This window comes from Periplaneta americana, chromosome 3 (genome assembly GCF_040183065.1).
Source record: "Periplaneta americana isolate PAMFEO1 chromosome 3, P.americana_PAMFEO1_priV1, whole genome shotgun sequence".
In the NCBI taxonomy this organism is placed as follows: domain Eukaryota; kingdom Metazoa; phylum Arthropoda; class Insecta; order Blattodea; family Blattidae; genus Periplaneta; species Periplaneta americana.
Window position 1 is genome coordinate 155,442,472 of NC_091119.1, and position 20,432 is coordinate 155,462,903.

General features: G+C 34.9%; 1 protein-coding gene across 1 annotated transcript in view; it reads left to right on the forward strand.

Moving 5' to 3' along the window:
* The first annotated feature begins 16,197 nt into the window (after positions 1 to 16,197).
* LOC138696718 (ATP-binding cassette sub-family C member 4-like) overlaps positions 16,198 to 20,432 on the forward strand; it is an 81,028-nt gene continuing 76,793 nt past the window's right edge. The window contains exon 1 of the mRNA XM_069822043.1: positions 16,198 to 16,395. Coding sequence (XP_069678144.1) covers positions 16,322 to 16,395 — 74 coding nt within the window. The 5' untranslated portion in view covers positions 16,198 to 16,321. The remainder of the gene's footprint in view (positions 16,396 to 20,432) is intronic.

The following is a 20,432-nucleotide window of genomic DNA, read 5'->3' on the forward strand; positions in this document are numbered from 1 at the left end:
ATATTAAATTTTTCTCGAAAATAGTTTTCAATTTGTGTGTCACTACTAGGGCAGGTCCCTCTACGTCTCGATCCATGGCTATGAACAGATTTTTTTCCAATTTGAGGGACTGCAATGTCTTTCAATGAATTCCATTTCCAGCCTCTAGTTTGTGTGTGGCACAACTTACAAAATATAAACTCTCCATTCGAAAAAAATAATGTATCTCCTCCGAATTCTCCACGAAATTCTGTATCTTAAATTTAAAACAAAATGTATTTTCAAACTTCTATAATACCCATTCGAAATAACTCGTATTTTCTATTTCCTCAAACAGACCGTTTACCTTTAATTCTCTGAATGTCATTGGGTTCGACATAACAGTTTCTTCGTCCGTCATCCTGTCATTAGTTGTGGCCACTTTCTTAGTACATACGACTGTCCCTGAGCACTTGCAGCGTGAGCTTTGTGTACGTTGTACTTGTAACCTTACTCATGCACAAGACACAAGTCCCCAAGTTCCGAGCTTTGGCCATGACTTTATCATTATGATATTGTGGCTGCAAATGGAAAGAAAAAAGATTTTATTCTCAATAAAAATATCTTTCGTGGCATAAACAAAACAAATTTACTGGCGTCGGCCTTAAAACATTCAAACAATTAAGCGTTCAAAAAACAAAACAAAAAGCCATAATTCAATATTTAGTCTATCTTCCTCTTATCTCGATCATCTTGCAGTCGAGTGGGCATGGAATTGACTAGTCTATGCAAATAGCGACTGTTTTTAGACACGATATTCCAGGCATTCTGAACATACATACATAAGTGTTCTGTCCATGGGCAGGTCTTTCATTGCAAACCCAGCAATCTCCAATCTTTCCTATTTTCTGCCTTCCTCTTAGTCTCCGCATATGATCCACATATCCTAATGTCGTCTATTATTCTTTTCAACCAGAGACCCAACCAGTTACTTTTTATCTTTCTAATCAGTTTCAGCATCATTCTTTCTTCACTCACTTTTTCAAACACAATTTTATTTCTTATTCTATCTGTCCACTTCACACGCACCGTTCTTCTCCACATCCACATTTCAAATGCTTCAATTCGTTTCTCTTCATTTCGTCGTAATGTCCATGTTCCTTCCCCATACAATGCCACACTCCACACAAAGCACTTCACTAGTCTCTTCCTTAGTTCTTTTTCCAGAGGTCCGCAGGCGATCCTTCTTCTTCTATTTAAAGCTTCCTTTGTTCATGTTTGCAGTTTTTCTTGGGAAGGATAGGCCTAAATGCGGTAACATCCCGTTGCTTTCCGCACACCACTATCTCTTTCGCATCTTATTAAATTCCAGGGGGCCCAAGCGTGGAGATGAGGAGAGTGGATTTGACTAATTGGGCCCTCCGGACTTCACCGAAATTCACGGCAAGGGTTAAATATTAATTCTATCAGGATGTTTGACCCTATCAGAGATCGGGAAATCTCAATTAGCCCTTGCCCCCCGCATCCTGGACTAGCTTCTACGAATCATCAGAAAATCTTAGAGTGTGATTGGGCCAATTTTTCCGAAAATGTTTCCACACTTTTGCCCTCGTAGCTCAGCGGACGAACGTCGGAATTTAGATGTCAACGTCTCAGGTTCAATTCCTCGTTACTCCTTTTCATTTTATTGTGGTTCAAGATAGTATAATGTAATAATGCAAAAAGGAAAACTAATACCAGTATTATGCAACTGGATTTTTCCAAACCTAATATTAAATTTATGTTATTTATATCGCTACAGAACGATTACAATATAAATAACTTGAATATTATTTATACAGTATCACTAAAGAACGATAACACAATATAAATGATAAATATCGGTTTGTTTAATTAATATAAGATATTATATAATACGTGTTTAATTATCTAAATAAAGTAACTTATTTTACAAAGAAAGATGTTTATTTGTGTTATAATAATTACCTACATAAAATACAGATTATTTATATTGCGAAAGAACAATAACAATATAAATAACTTGAATATTATTTTATAATGCTAATGAAGGAAAACAGAATATAGGGTAAATGATAACTTGAATATTATTTATATCGCTAAAGAACGATAACAATATAAAAAACGTGAATATTATTCATATCGGAATTTCACAGATTTATTACAGATGTATTTAAGAAAATGTAGAAGAATAGTAATTAGTAACAGTGTCCTATTTATTCTTCTTGGAGCCAAATTTGTAACTTTTAAAAGTGTGGTTACTATGTTGAAGTGTATGTGTTGCAACGGATGCTTGATTTGTTATGTATGTGAGTCAGTTATGAGATGCTTGATGTCGTCGCAATGTCGTAATTATAGTTTGATTGTGTTTGTATGACTATTGTGTATTAATTTATGATGTATGGTATGGAAAGCTGCATATTTGTGTTATAGAAGTGTTACGTATGTGTGTTGTTAATGTTTTTGTATGTTTCAAATTGATAACTGATATTTGTTTTGCAATCGCAATGCCTAATTTACGGATTGTTTATGTTTTGTTTACATCGCGTAAGCTAATTTAATTTTCTTTTCCATTTCTCTTTATGCTTATCTGTTTTGTGTATAAAACTATAGCCCTAACATACATATGTAAAATAGGGCTAACCCCCACTGGAGATACAATAATAATAATAATAATAATAATAATAATAATAATTATTATTATTATTATTATTATTATTATTATTATTATTATTCATATCGTTATAAAACGATAACAGAATACAAATGATGACTTGAATTTTATTCATATCCCTAAAGAACGATAACAAAATATAAATAACTGATATCCATCAAGAACGATAACTGGATATAAATGATAATTTGAATATCATTTACATCGCTAAAGAACAATTAAAAAATAAAATGAAAGCTTGAAGAAGGCGCGAACCCACAACCTTTGAATCATTAAACAAGCACTCTACCGCTGGTCTGCGAGGAGCAGATATAGAACACTTCCATAGTTCCGGAACTGCTTGTACAAGCACATGCATCGTGTAACAATCGCCGCGACCCGAAGTGGACTTTGAAAATATTCGCTGTTCACGAGTGCGGCCACTTTTTTTTTTTTTTTTGACAGCTGTACGTTCACTCGGGGAAAAACCAGGGGAAGGGGCTCAATAAGTGAATAAGCTACCGAAGCAGTAGTTGTTACACAACCCGATACGTGACTAAGGAAGCAGCGTTGCAACATCTACTAGAGTACGTCACTTAAACGTCCGACTTACAATCTATGTTTATTTTAGCTGATAACATTTGTCATTTTTTTTAGCCTATTATTATTATTATTATTATTATTATTATTATTATTATTATTATTATTATTAACACGTCAGTGAACGGGTCATGAAAACTTACGGAACTGCACAGGATGGGTCTTTCAGACCCATTTTCTAAATATGAAAAAAGTATACTTATTTGAGACATAAAATAATAGTTTTATTTTTTTATACAGTTAACATGATATATTTGTGAATTTCACCCCTGGTTTTTCTCAGAGTGAACGTACAATAGTTTAGTGTTTAGGGGAGAAGTAGGCAATTTACAAGATTTAGGAGTTAATTAAAATGAATGATTGTAGTTTTAGCAATGTTAAGAGAAAGAATATTCGAAGCAAACCATGCTTTTATTAATTTTAAATCATGCATGTTACGTCATGTGTATGAATATATAAGGTGTTCCATTTGAAATAGAAAGTTAATGCTATTTCCGGTTAAACTGTAAATTGTATTTAAATAACACTTCTAAATGTTTGTATATTTTATATCACGTAAACACTTCCCCAAGTTTCACGCAAATCATAGTATAATTCAATTACCTATATTTGGAGTCTACCAGAATCCAGCTATACCCGGTATACACGATAATTGTCCAAGATCGACATGTGGCTTGAGTGGCGTTCGTGAACCTTTCTGACAGGTGGGCCATTATTTATTAGTTTTGACAAGGTCAGGTACCGCCCTCGGATGACTTGGCTAATTAGCCACGAATTCATAGTCCGTGCTTTGATAAGTTAAACAGCGATAAAAAAAAAACAATTTACACATAGAGAAACGGGAACTTTGAAGGTCTTGCAGCTTTGAAAAACTCAAACTAGACGTAATATTTACTCCGCTCTACACTGCCTTAACTTAAAGATGATTCTTCGTAGCACTGGAAGCTTTCATGGGAAAAGAATTTTTGTAAAGTATGTTTCCAGTTGAAAAATCTAGAAGAAGTTAAACAAGTGTCCTCTTTGGAAAACGTATTATATGTGGTATTGTTCTAGTGTGTTTAGTTACGAAATATACAAAAACACATCCAAATGAAATTCCCAACACACAACTCAATTTCAGAACACACACACTTTGACTCCACATTACACTACGCAAACACACCCCCACAGGAAACAAAACAAAAGGCGCCAAGACCAGCAACAACTAGTTCTGATGATGGCCAATAGCAGGCCGAAACATGTAACAAGGTAACATAAAATTTAACACGTGAAAGACATAATTATAATACGTTTTCCAAAGTGATATTGTGTTAAAAGTTGTGTAGTCAAGATGTACAGTGTCCTCTCTGGTGGAAAAACTTAATAGTTTTTTTTATCATTAGCTTCCTTGCTTACGTTACATAATACTCTTTTTTTATTTTCGTCTTAAAAATTCAGGAATGTTTGCACTTCCATAAATTTTTAGTTCTACCAGCATTCCTTGTTTGCATTTCATTTGATTGTACACGTATAAAATCATAACTGCTCGAATTATTTAAAGACGAACTTGGTAAATCAGTGATATTCGATTTCCGAACCGAATAACATTTCATTTAAATCTACAGTGACGGAGCACAGAGCGGGAGAAGTGTTCACCCGCAGTCGTCTGATTACATATTTGTCCATTGCCATTGTCAAACCACAACCCCATTAGCCTACACTAATGTTCATAAAAACCTAAAATAATGTTAACTGATTCTTTCTTTGTGAGTTGTGTTTGGTAAATTCCATTTCTCACCCAAGAAAATCGACACTTGTTCATTGTAACTGTTCTACAAGATGTATTTTTTTTTAATTAATATATACGTTGAAGTACCTATTGAGTTAGCCACTTTTATTAACATGTGCTGGATAGAACAGTAGCTGAGCATCACATCATTTGTATCATTTGTTTTTAGATACATTTTGTAAATTAATTTTTAAAGTGTTCATTGTTAATAAATAATAAAACACTGCGCAGTAGAAGAGAGCACACCAACCATACATTCTTACTAATATTAAAATTGTTACTTAATTTCACTGATTTCAACAAGCAATCCATCACGAATCATGATAGGCCGTAATAATAATAATAATAATAATAATAATAATAATAATAATAATAATAATAATTTATTGTTATTATTATTATTATTATTATTATTATTATTATACAGTAAAACCTCGTTAATCCGTGCCCCGATAAGCCGGATTTCGTTAATCCGGACGAGCAAAAAAAATGAATTTGGAAAATTAAAGAATTGTGTTTTAAGACTTAGTATTATACATTAAAATTATGGAATTACAATATTTACAATATTACACCTCTAATATTAAAAATAAATTATTTACGATGTACCGAAGTACATATGGAGGTGGAGCTTAAACTGAGAGGATTCAATCCGGCATCGGAGTTGGAATATGGTATGGCTTAGTATAGAGCGTCAGCACGTAGAGCTGAAAACCCGGATGCGAATTCCGTTGCCGGAGAGATTTTTCTCCGCTCCAGCGATCCTTCATAGTTAAAAATAAAGAAAATTCATCAAGTTGGCATTAAAGTAATTAAACTATACAAAAAAAAATATATTATCGATTACACAAACAAAGGCTTAAAGTATAAATAAGAGGCAAAACGAGAATTGAAGGTTTTAAATGTGGCTAGAAATGTATTCAGGAATGTGCCCTTTAAATGCACCATAATAAACGTGTTTTGTTGCTATAGCCTATACGGAGTTTTAATGCACTTTCTACTATTTTTTTAGATTATTTCAGTTAATCCAAACGTTCGTTAAACCGGTCAATTTATCCCCCAATTAGTCCGGACTAACGAGGTTTTACTGTAATAATAATAATAATAATAATAATAATAATAATAATAATAATAATAATAATAATAATAATAATAAAATTAATAATAAAAGTAATAAAATAACACGACAAATTATTGAGTGGTGAGTCCCACGCGCTAATACACTTATTTCTTCTTTTCTGCTTTTTTGTTATGTGTTCTTATTATAGAGCATATTTTAAAATTTGTTTAGATTTGCTTACGTTCACTGTTAAGATTAACATCGCTGATACTCTTGCACCTCGCAGCTATAGAAACCACGCACTATCTGTCGTGTATTCCGATTTTTTATTAGGTTATTTTACGACGCTTTATCAACAGCTTAGGTTATTTAGCGTCTGAATGAGATGAAGGTGATAATGCTGGTGAAATGAGTCCGGGGTCCAACACCGAAAGTTACCCAGCATTTGCTCATATTGGGTTGACGGAAAACCCCGGAAAAAATCTCAACCAGGTAACTTGCCCCGACCGGGAATCGAACCTGGGCCATCTGGTTTCGCGGCTAGACGCGCTAACCGTTACTCCACAGGTGTGAACATTCCGAATTTATATGGTATTCGTCAGTTCAGAAAAACATTTTAACTATCTACACTACTTTTTATTCAGTCTATTTGCATGTCATTTCTAAAAGGTGCCATGCCAATATTAAATTTATCACTACCATACTCGTTTTAGTATTTACGTAATCGCCTTGGAATGAAGACAAGAGAAAACAACAAAATTTTACGTAAACAAAATTTAAAAAATCCTTCTATATGAGTTTTGTTTCATGTTGTCATGCAAATCATGCACTCCAAGCATGCATATTACAAGGTGAGTCAATGAACGGGTGATTTTAAAACTTTAATAATTATTGCACTGATTACTTTCAAACAAAACTTTCACTTTACATTTAATGTATACACAATAGCATTTACCTTTACATAATGAAATTATTATTTTCTGAACACTAAACGACATTTCAGTTGAGAGGATGCTAAAACATTTTTTCTCTCTTCTACTTGCCCTGAGTTCGTTAGGACGGTAGCTGTTACCTCTTATACCTGCACCCCCGAAGTTGTACACTCAAGAAAATAAAATAATAAATAAAATACGTAAGTGAATATAAAATACAGTGACACAGATGTTTGACAATTACATGGTTGAATATATTTTAGTTCGTTTTTACAATATTTTCAACTAATAATTATAGTAAGAAATGCTAGTTTGTATTATAAAGTCAGGGGGGAGTGACACAGTGCAGATTGTCCCATTGTATGTGCTGTTAAGTAGCAACTAGCGGTGGAGATAAAATTTATCTTTTGCTCTCAGTAGCTTTTAATGTGACAGTTGATATAAACAGCAATTAAATGAAATATAAACGCTTAGTATAGACTTTCAAAATATAGACTATCAGTAAACATTTTCAATAATATAATTTTTCACTATGTTGAAAGTCAATTTGTAGAACGTTAGTAAGATAGATAGTAGCATCTTCCCCTTCACTGATGGTTGAGAGTGTGAGTAGAGGGGAAGGCCTATCAACCAAACTGAAATGGGGATTACATCCCGCAGGTGGGACCCATTTCGTTGCACACATTCTTCAAGTCTAAGACCCGGTTGCAGAAACACCGATCAAATATGATTGGCGATCAAGGAGGGTTTGATTGGCCATCAGTTCTATTTCTGTTGCAGAAAGAACAATCAGTATTTGATCGGAGATCAATCTTCCATCAGATTTGGTCAACAGATGGTTAAGTGACTGATCACTGATCAAGTAGTTATGTTGTTCCCTCATAGTGCAGTTACTGGAATTTATATAGTAAATAGTTACAGCGTAATAATATTGTTTTCGACATAATGGATTCTTCTGATGGAGAAATTTTAGAATGAAGGAAATATTATTAAAAAGAAGACATTTCCGTGACAGGCATGAATTGTTTTTATGTATAATGACAGGAGAATTTGAGCAAAGATTTAGGTTAAGTAAGGATTCGTGTGTTTTGTTACTTTCAAAAATTGAAACAAATATAATATGCAGACAGACAAATCGCAACCTATCACTTTCTCCTATGAACCAAGTTCTAATAACGCTGAGATTTTATGCTGTTGGAATTTTTCAAGTGGTCTTGGGTTATCTTGTTAGGGTCCACAAATCAACTACTGAGTGTTCATTTCAAAGTGTGTCATGACGTCACTGTTGTTGGGTCACCGATTTGAAGCGAGTTTCAGCTTATATGTTAGAGAAGTTGCCTATTATTTAAGGCGTTCTTCAATCTGAACTTGAGAACGTGTACGGTATAACTTGAACGTCGTAGCAACAGACGGCGGTCTGTACGGTCTGTGTGCTACCATAACCTCTTTCGAACTGTGTTTTGCGCAGGCAAGTCGTACGCAGAGTATTTGTTATCATCAGTTGCGTACGGTAACATTCCACAACACAAATCAAATGCTCCGTGTCCATGTTGACCGTCGAAGTTAATGTCAACAAATACGTAAGTAATCGTCTTAACCCTCTCCCCATATCCCGACAGTACGTATTTCCAAACAGTTCACATTCCTGCCACTACCGGCGTTACCGTACGTATCGGTACGTACTCTTCAGAATGAACGCCGTACTTGCTAGGCAACTTCTCTGCCTCATAGGCTATACACCTCTGCGGAAGTGCAGGAAGATTGAATTCTCTAGGCTCATCGGCTAGCCACATGACGGCATACAGCGAGCCATGACACACTTTGAACTGAACACCCAGTGTTTTCCGAGTAGTTAGAAATGTTACGTATGAAATTGCTTTGTTATTGCAGGGTCTCATAAATCCCCAAACTACAAACAGGGAACGATTTGAAATCCAGAGACAATTTTCGGCCATGTCAGGATTTCCAAGAGTAATTGGTTGTATACACTGCTCACATCCCCATCCAATCACCTGGTGGAAATGATACCGAACTTTATCGAAATAGAAAAGGTTTATTTTCTGTGAATGTACAGGCAATATGTACACCATCATTGAAATTCTGGAATCTTGTAGCCCGTTGGCAGGGTTCTACACATGACAGCACAATATTTTTAATGATTATGTTACGAGCTCAATTTGTAAATAGAGAGATGGGGAATGGAATTCTTTTGGGCTATGGAGGCTATGCATGTTCCAATTTCTTGTCAACTCCTCTAGCAAATCTCACAACAGAAACCCCCTCAAGTTTTTTGTTTCCTTCATTTGTTTCACTATATTGTAGTATATCTATACTAATAATAAATCTGTAGCCGAAATTTTTCTGGTAATTTTCGATTTTCCAAAAATAATTGGTCCTAACATATATAGGCTAATTAACCACCCTGAAACCGAAAATCGCGTTTTTGAAAGTTTTGTTTGTATGTCTGTCTGTATGTTTGTTACCTTTTCACGCGATAATGGCTGAACCGATTTATATGAAAATTGGAATATAAATTAAGTTCGTTGTAACTTAGATTTTAGGCTATATGGCATTCAAAATACTTTATTTAAAAGGGGAGTTATAAAGGGGCCTGAATTAAATAAATCCAAATATCTCGCTTATTATTGATTTTTGTGAAAAATATTACATAACAAACGTTTCTTTAAAAATGATTTCCGATAAGTGTTATTCTTTACAAAATTTTGATAGGACTGATATTTAATGAGATAAATGGGTTTTAAAATTAATATAACGCCATCTAAGACGGTGCAGTGAAATAACAAATGACTTCGTCTATAAGGGGCCTTGGACAACAACAATCGAAAAAGGGGCCTTGGACAGCAACAATCGAAAGCTATTAAACTTAACCTACAGACAATGTTTCTGTGTTTGTATGAAGTAATATCGGAAGCTAAATTAACCGATTTGTATAATTAATTATTATTTCACCATTGGAAAGTGTAGTTTCTCTAGATGGACATACTGCTGTAATGTTATTACAGTAACTTCTTAGTAAATCGAGGACAGGTAAGATTAAAATAGCTTCCTATGCACAGAAAAGTTGATAGGCTATTTTGTACATTCGTTTTCTGTATTTCTTAAAATAATATTTATGTACATACTCATTTTAATCTCAGAGAATTAACGAACAACGAGAGTGTATTGATTTAGTATGCAGTAATAGTACTTTAGCTTAGCAATCCATTATTTTATAATTCAAATTTTAACTATGCTTAATCGAACCGTGTTAAAATACATAGAATAGACTATATATGCAATAAATGCAATGCAAAAAAAAATTGGGTAATGAGCCAAGCAGATTATGTTGCGCTGTTGTAAAAGGTGTTGCTTCTGAGATTCAAGAGCCCCCACAACAAATTAAAAACTTTCTTATCGGAGTACATCCGTTATCAACGCACTTTTTATATAATGTAATATAATGTAATATAATATAATATAATAAATATAATATAATATAATATAATATAATATAATATAATATAATATAATATAATATATTACTTACTTACTTACAAATGGCTTTTAAGAAACCCGAAGGTTCATTGCCGCCCTCACATAAGCCCGCCATCGGTCCCTATCCTGTGCAAGATTAATCCAGTCTCTATCATCATATCCCACCTCCCTCAAATCCATTTTAATATTATCCTCCCATCTACGTCTCGGCCTCCCTAAAGGTCTTTTTTCCCTCCGGTCTCCCAACTAACACTCTATATGCATTTCTGGATTCGCCCAGACGTGCTACATGCCCTGCCCATCTCAAACGTCTGGATTTAATGTTCCTAATTATGTCAGGTGAAGAATACAATGCGTGCAGTTCTGCGTTGTGTAACTTTCTCCATTCTCCTGTAACTTCATCCCTGTTAGCCCCAAGTATTTTCCTAAGCACCTTATTCTCAAACACCCTTAACCTATGTTCCTCTCTCAGAGTGAGAGTCCAAGTTTCACAACCATACAGAACAACCGGTAATATAACTGTTTTATAAATTCTAACTTTCAGATTTTTTGACAGCAGACTGGATGATAAAAGCTTCTCAACTGAATAATAACACGCATTTCCCATATTTATTCTGCGTTTAATTTCCTCCCGAGTGTCATTTATATTTGTTACTGTTGCTCCAAGATATTTGAATTTTTCCACCTCTTCGAAGGATAAATCTCCAATTTTTATATTTCCATTTTGTACAATATTCTGGTCACGAGACATAATCATATACTTTGTCTTTTCGGGATTTACTTTCAAACCGATCGCTTTACTTGCTTCAAGTAAAATTTCCGTGTTTTCCCTAATAGTTTGTATATTTTCTCCTAACATATTCACGTCATCCGCATAGACAAGAAGCTGATGTAACCCGTTCAATTCCAAACCCTGCCTGTTATCCTGAACTTTCCTAATGGCATATTCTAGAGCGAAGTTAAAAAGTAATGGTGATAGTGCATCTCCCTGCTTTAGCCCGCAGTGAATTGGAAAAGCATCAGATAGAAACTGACCTATACGAACTCTGCTGTATGTTTCACTGAGACACATTTTAATTAATCGAACTAGTTTCTTTTGGAATACCAAATTCAGTAAGAATATCATATAATACATCCCTCTTAACTGAGTCATATGCCTTTTTGAAATCTATGAATAACTAATGTACTGTACCCTTATACTCCCATTTTTTCTCCATTATCTGTCGAATACAAAAAATCTGATCAATAGTAGATCTATTACGCCTAAAACCGCACTGATGATCCCCAATAATTTCATCTACGTACGGAGTTAATCTTCTCAAAAGAATATTGGACAAAATTTTGTACGACGTCAACAAAAGTGATATTCCTCGAAAGTTACCACAGTTGGCTTTGTCCCCCTTCTTAAAAATAGGTACAATTATGGACTCCTTCCATTGTTATGGTACAATTTCCTTTTCCCAAATAGCAAGTACAAGTTTATAAATTTCGCTATATAATGCACTTCCACCCTCTTGTATTAATTCTGCTGGAATTTGATCGATATCTGGAGACTTGTACTTTTTCAGATTTTCTATCGCAATTTCGACTTCTGAAAGTGTGGGTTCGGGTGTAAATGGCTCAGCAGTTTGTATTTCAATTTCGTCCCGATCATTTCTATTTGGCCTATGTACATTTAGTAGTTGCGCAAAATAGTTTTTCCATCTGTTTAGGATTGATGGAGAGTCTGCAAGTAAGTCACCATTCTCATCCTTGATCACGTTTACCCTTGGCTGATATCCGTTCTTAAATGCCTTTATACCCTTATATAAATCTCGAATGTTTTTATTCTTACTATTTGTTTCTACCTCATTCAGTTTTTCCTTCAAGTAACCTCTCTTTTTATTCCTAAGTGTACGACTTGCTTCCCGTCTTTCATTGAAATAATTATCTCTCTTCTCCTCAACTGGATCCTGTAAGAATTTCAATTTTGCCCAATATAATATGTACTAATAATAAATACGTAGCCGAACATTTTCTGGTAATTTTCGCTTTTACAAAAATAATTGGTGTTAACATGAGACCGAAAATCGCTTTTTTGACATTTTTGTTTGTATGTCTGAATGTCTGGATGTTTGTTACCTTTTCACGCGATAATGGCTGAACGGATTTCGATGTGAAAATTGAAATATAAATTAAGTTCGTTGTAATTTAGATTTTAGGCTATATGGCATTCAAAATACTTCATTTAACGGGGCCTGAATTAAATCGAAATATTTCGCTTATTATTGCTTTTTTGTGAAAAATGTTACATAAGAAAAGTTTCTTTAAAAATGATTTCCGATAAGTTTTGTTCTATGCAAAATTTGGTAGGTCTAATAGACTTTTAAAATAACAATACAATACGTTTGAACCGCCGCCTCAGATTGTAGCGTCGTTGTTCCTGCAGTAATTCCCATGTGCAAAATATAAAATTTTTGAGTAGGAAGAAAAAACACATTTATTCATTCCATGGCAATGGTACATAGGAGATCGTGAATTCTTACATTTTCGAAAGAAAGAAATATAATTACATATCACTGTTTATGCTGTATCACTATTTAAGTTATTTGAAGGTTTGAGAAGCATAGTGGGCCAAGCGCCATTTACTGAAGACGTAGAAAACAAGGGTTAAAATTAAGTTACCATAATTCAATGGAACCATATAGCAAGTAATATAAAGTTTACACATTAAAACTAAATGATATGTCAATCTTCATTAAACTATAGTTGCATGTAATAACAAATAAGAAACATGTTAAAGGAATTGTCATTGCACCAAATGAGTGCTCTCTGAACCAAAATGATCGCAATTTAATTATTTAAATACAATTTCAATTAAGTAACATATTAAACGATTTATCCTTCTAACAAACACGAATGTTCCATGGATCAAACGTCCTATTTTAATTATGTAATTACTTTATATTTATTTCTAACAGGTGCAGCGGAGCGCACGGATACGGCTAGTATAGAAATAGAATCCGCCTGTTTCCTTTCTACAAAAAGCAACAAAGCAGCAGAGCATTCACTTGTTTTCCTTGTCACCGCCCACTTGATGCATTCGTTTCGCGAGCATCAAATCGGCTGTGGTTGCTAAATAGCGCTGTTGTCAAATGCACTTCTTTCTCAAATCAACAATTAGTAAATTGAAATAAGCTGATTGGAGATTCACGTTTGTGTATACGAGCAAAATCCATAAATGCTGTTAATGTTTCTGAATGAGACCGTCCGGTTTCTGTATGCATATTCTCCTCCAGTTGTATATTATCTGAGACTTGTCTTCATAATATGACCATGGTCTTCGTCTTTTTGGCATTTATCTTCATTTCATACTACCCACAGCTATGCATCATTTAGCTCCAGTAGCATATCTCTTAGTATCATTTCCTCTTCTGCTAACAACGCTATATCATCAGTAAATATTATGCACTTTACTCTTCTTCCTCCTACTGTCACTCCTCCCATGCTCTGAAAATAATTCTTCACTAAGTCCTCCAAGTATATGTTGAACAGGGTAGGAATAAAGGGCATCCTTGTCGTACTCCTCTCCCTATTTCACTTACTTCTATCATTTCTCCTCCTGTCCTGACTTTGACTCGTTGTTTCATATGAAGATTACTGAACTGCCTTCTCTCTTTCCAATCCACGCCCATTTTCTTTAGGATCCCAATCAGTTTATTCCAATTCACTCTGTCAGACGCCTTCTCTAGGTCCACAAATACTACACACACTTCTTTATTCTTCTCTAGGTATCTTTCGCCGATTGTCCATAGCAGTCCAATTGCATCTCTCGTACCTTTTCCCTTCCTTAAGCCAAACTGCTCTTCTTCCAACAGTTCTTCCATCTTTCAATATAAACGTCGATTCAGTATTCGCAGAAGAATCTTCGCCGAGTGTGATTTCATGCTAATTTCTTGGCATTATTTTTCTTCGGTATTGGAAGCAACCTGTCTCCGTGAAATCTTCAGGCCAGACGCCTTTCTCATTTATTTCTTTGCATAATGATATAGCTAATTTCCTTCTTGTATTCACCCAAGCATTTCGCTAATTCAATAGGGATTCCATAAACTACTGTTGCTTTCCCATTCTTCATTTCCCTAAGCGCTAGTTCATCTTCTTCCCTTAAAATAGGAAATTCTTTTTTGTCTTTTGATACGGCTGTATGGACCTTCATATAATCTTCTGGATTTTTTGGGCACTAAACCACAAACTGCCTCATTAGCAGCATACGTTATTTATTTTGGCTTTTCAAAACTACCTATTTTGCATTGCACATACAAATCCACAATATAATCAATATAAACAGAAGAACGTTGCTATGACATTTCCTTTGCATCAGTGCAAAAAATAGCTCCAACGAACTTCAATAAAGAGAAATAAAATAAACTGCGACAATTTAGTCGCGGCCTTGGAAAAAATAGTACATACAACATGGAATCGAAACATATATTTTCCTCTCGGTACATTTGTAGCCCTCAAGCTCCAATTGTGTACCTCTCGGAAAATCATGCGTTTCTCTCCCTTAATGTATAATATACTATTTCATCCTACAACCGACTACTAAGATTTATTTCAAATCATCCGTCCTCAAGTGAGGTTGACCACTGGGATCCGGAATTAACAAACATAAAAGATAAAGGGAAATGAAATGAGCAAAATAATGATTCGATTTGTACATTAAAACAAAAATTTACGTGTTAGCATATAGATGATAGTGTAGAATTTGAAGAGAGGCCTTCGGAATTTCCATTATAATCTTCTGAACCTCACAAAAGGGAATTTTAAAGGATTTAAGGATATTGCATGTAAATTTTGGTAAACAATCCCTCGCCTCAAATAGTAAGCCTGTAACATCCCAGGCGACGATAGAAAATAAAAGATGTGAAACAAATTAAAGAGTTGTATAAACAGTTGAATTCTCTTTAAAATTTAAGTATCAAAATATAGGGGTGCCATTTAAAATTCCAAAGGATTATGGAAGAGATGGAGAAGTGAAACATAGGCTATAATGCAATTGACACTGGTTTTAAACTTTCCATCAGTAACTAAATTTCCGTGATTTTTGTTTAAATTTAATTTAATTTAAATAAATAATTTTTTCTTCCTCTCTGGTACTGAGGAGGAACCCGAAGGCTTGCACTGCAGCCTGAGGCTTGTTGTGCTCACCTCTGCTATTCTGTGAATGATTGGGTAGCGGAACGGCAGCGCTCTTGTACAAGTACAGCACGATGCACCGTGAACTGAACCCGGGCTATGGTATGGATGATGATGATGATGATGATGATGATGAGTGCGAGGTTCAACGCCGAAAGTTACCCAGCAATTCTGCTTCAATTGCTTGAGGAAAAACTCTGGAAAAAACCCAACCAGAATTTGAACTCAGGCCCGCTCGTTTCACGGTCAGACGCGCTAACCTTACTCCACAGAGGTGAACTAAATAGTTATTTAGTCTGGAATGTTTTTAAATGAAAGCCCTGTGTAACGAAATACTAATTGGCATGTTTCTAAGAAGGAACATAATAAAATAACACGTTTTTCTAGACAATAAAACCGTCTGCATTATCTCTGTCTTATAGGAAAGAGATGCGAGTTAACGAAGGACAATGCCTAGCTAGTAATGTTACACAGTGTTATCTAGTTTAGTTGATACCGTGCTGTTTTAAATGTAGCAGTATGTTAAGTATGAATTAGTTAGTGATTAACGTCTTAAAGTTGTTTGCAGTCAGTTGTACTGAAGTACTCTCTTTATTTCATTATTAGTTGCTGTGTACTGACTCTATCACTATCAATCGCGCTGGCGAACCTTAAGTTAAAACATGGATTCCACAGTTAAGGAGAGGAAACGTAATCCTTATGAAGGGGCAAATCCTTTGTCTGCAGCCTTTGTCTGGTGAGTTTATTGTTTGCAAATCTAGCTTAAAGATATAGCTCCCTGTGAAGCTGATTTCAATATTTTCAAGGGAAAAATTGTTCTCCTCTGGGTATCGAACCCGAGACTTTTGACTAAGCGCACCAACGTCCTACCGACTGAGCTACCCAGGAACTCTACCAGACACCGACTCAATTTTCTCCTTTATATCCACATACCTCAAAGTGGGCTGATAAACCGTCACACATCCAGCATTGAGCGCACACAAACTCTGACTTAAATTGTGGTTTTCTGTTAAGGGGACACTCAACTATATTTTGGAACTTTTTTCCTATTTGACCAATCTTTTTCAAATTTGGAGGAAAAGTTTAATATACACATGGAAAGTAACATGCAAAATCTCAGCTCATTAGATCCAGTACTTTTCAAAATAAAAAATATTTCAATTTTTAATCAATCATTAATTGAAATATCACTTTTAATTATCATTTTTCATTTTTTGGCTTTGTGCATTTGACTGTGACTTCTCAATGAATAGGGGAAGAATTCTGCTTATTGATTTAGTTCTGTCACGTAAATCAGTGTAGAAATTTAATTTTTCATTTCTATGACACTTTTTCTCTAATTTTTAAGTTGAGTGTCCCCTTAACGAACAATGACTTGTATTATGCAAATCTAGCTTTCAGGTATAGCTCCCTGTAAAGTTAATTTGAATAATTTCAAGGGAACAATTGTTTCGGGGCTGGGTATCGAACCCGGGACCTTTGGCTAAACGCATCAACGCTCTACCGACTGAACTATCCATGAACTCTACCAGACACTGACTCAATTTTTTTCCCTTTATAACCACATAGGCCTAGGTTGTTTTGTCAGCAAATCAGTGATGTAGAGACAATAAAAAGGACAATTGTCGTCCATAGAAAGCTTTCTGAATAGGTACTTTGGGCAAAACCTGTGCTTGCTGGAGGTTAAAACAGTAGGATACAGTATCCTGGGGCGATTCTTTCATAAGGAGATAGAATGCACTTGCCCTCAATTTATGTATTCTTAAGTTCGTCTTTAGTAATGCTTTTACTTGCTCCAAACAAAATTTTATTTTTTTCCTGGTACAAAAGTTGCACGTGTCACTAGCGGGTGATCGGAAATATATATTTAACTGTTTATTAAAGATCATTGCAAAAACTTATAATTCACACTGTATTCAGCAGAGACAGTTTCAGTGTACATTTTATAAAGTTTTGAGATGTTGAGTTCTGATGACAAGTATACGCGCTGGGATGTTGAACTGTTGTAGTGACTTTCCCTACCACGAAAGTCCTCTGAGTGACTGCAACGAAGAATTTCTGGCAAACAGTGATACTTCCTTCGAATGTCCGGAACTAATATTGAACACGATGCCGTCGCGAAGTTATGTCTCTCCCTCTTTGGCGAAGTCACAGTTATTAGATGTGATAGTTTATTGTCTTGAATTATTTTATTTTCTTCAGTGTAGAAGTTCTGACGAGCTTTTATTATGTCACCTCGTGTAACTGTGTCACACTTAAACACAATATCCAGTTTGATTACATGGCTTCTTGTGACCTTCCAAGTTTGGAAAATCGTCACAATATCTACTGTGTATATAAAAAGAATGTTATTCATACGTGTAATACTGCAGCAGATGAAATGGAATACCTATTCCTCTTAATCATTTATTATTGAATGTGATACTAATAATTAATTATTAACTTATTTATTACTATTAAAATTTTATTTTAATATTTTCAATATTCATGTAATATTATGGGAATTATTATTATTATTTTTATTATTATTATTATTATTATTATTATTATTATTATTATTATTATTATTATTATTGCTGTTGTTGTTTAGTCAACTTTCTGAAGACAGGTCTGAACCTCAAGTAATACCAACAAGGCATCACTTATGAGGCAACTAGGCCAGGAGATAATAGGGTAGAGTGACCAGTTCCTTTCCCCCTCCATTGCATACATCGCCGACTAGTTACATACTACACTAGTCAGACTTCAGATGTATACAAACAATAATTGTTGTTCCTTTGACACATATCGTCAAGTGAGATGTAGCCTAGTGCCTGATAATAGATGTACAGTGGTGCCAAAAAAACCGGACCGACCCTTGTAGCTGATTTCAGAGCCTTGTTCACTCCAGAGCACGATAGACTGGTAACTAAGACTTTCGTGGTTCGAATTCTGCCTAGGAAGAAAACTTTTTTTTGTTCCTTATTCAAATTTATTCCCAATACTTTTCGATTGCAGCGATATTTTGCTACTTAATTAACTTATTATTCCCAGAACATGAATTTTACCAGCAAACTGTAAACGTTGACCACTTACTGTCACTGATCCAGCTGCGCTCTCACAATACAATAACTTCCGTTCGGAAAATTTTTTGCAGATGAATGGTATACCGTACCTGCTAATGCGGGAGGAGGGGGTGATCGGACCGCTTAAAAGTAACGGTTTCCAAGCTTCTATATGTTCTGTCCCCGGTGTAGCTGAATAATTGAGTATACCTTATTTTATTTCAAGGAGTGCAGTTCGGTGGCTCCTTTGAACACCCACTTACAGATTGATGACTTCCTACAAAACAACTCTGATAATTCCGTCCTGTCCCCTCGTCCCAACATTGCACAGTTGCCACAATCCTGGTGACCCTCGAAATCAGACTGACGGGATTCTTGGAATTCGGAAAAGATGCGACAACTCTGCCTCCACGTGGATTTGAGGGGAGCCTGTCAATTCTTCTGAACGAAGGTTGTGATTGGTTAATAAGAGGAGAAGACAAGATTTCCGTCACAGTAAGGAAGACATTTATTTATGACAACCAATTAGTAGGAGGCAGTAGAATGTCTGTCGGCAAAGTCCTTTCTGTGAAACTGCACTCCATGAAATAAAATAAGGTATAACAAAATAATTGTGAACTTACTTTTTGTTACAATTTGTGGTTTGCAATAAAAAAAATATATTGTTGAAGAATTTTCTGAAATTTTTTTTCTTAAGGTCATGCATAAAATTTATATTGGCTGTATTTTTCGAGCGACATAAAATAATACATTTCCATAGAATACAGAGTTTTAAATGAGTAGTAAAAATTGTATTGCATTATCTTAATTAACCTTTTAGAAATCTGATTTTCTAGATTGAAATATGTAACAAATGCCTTATCCTGTTCCTGCATTTAAAAGAATTAATATTTAAGTCACCCAAAATTCGAATGCGTGGCGTCGTGGTCTAAGGCATCCTGCCTAAGACCCACGTTACGGAATGCGCGCGTCCTCATGGGGGAAGAAATTTTCTCATGAAATTTCGGCCAGTGTATGGGATCGGTGCTCAACCAGCATCGTGATGCACTTGGGGAGCGAAATCTGGTTGCGAAAGCCAGCAATAACGGCTGGGAAGATTATCGTGCTAACCACACGATACCGCCATTCTGGTTGATGATCGTCCACCTCTACTTCGGTATGTGGGCGTGAGGCCAGCAGCTGGCTGGTCGGTCTAGGCCCTTCACGAGCTGTATTATTATTATTATTATTATTATTATTATTATTATTATTATTATTATTATTATTATTATTATTATTATTATTCGAATGCAATATTACATTACCGAGTGCAATCTTCACAAATGCAGGAAACATACTAACATTTCCCCAGAACTATCAAGTATTGTAAGAGATGCTAGTTGTTATGAAAGCTAATTAAATTTTCTGAGCCCACAGACGTACGACGTATATGACAAACTAATGTAGCGCAATCTTAACTAGAATGCCCATGTAATGTACAATAATTTAACTGCATTTAATCTTATTAAGTAGTTGCTATAGTAACAAGTAGCCTATTCAGATGACTATAAAGAAATCCTATTTAAAAATTAAATACTTAAAACTTAAAATTTATAAATGAAGTTAAATATTGTAGTTTTGCGGATATTCTAAGAAGGATAAAGTTACAAGAGAATGGAGAAAGTTACATAACACAGAACTGCACGCATTGTGTTCTTCACCTGACATAATTAGGAACATTAAATCCAGA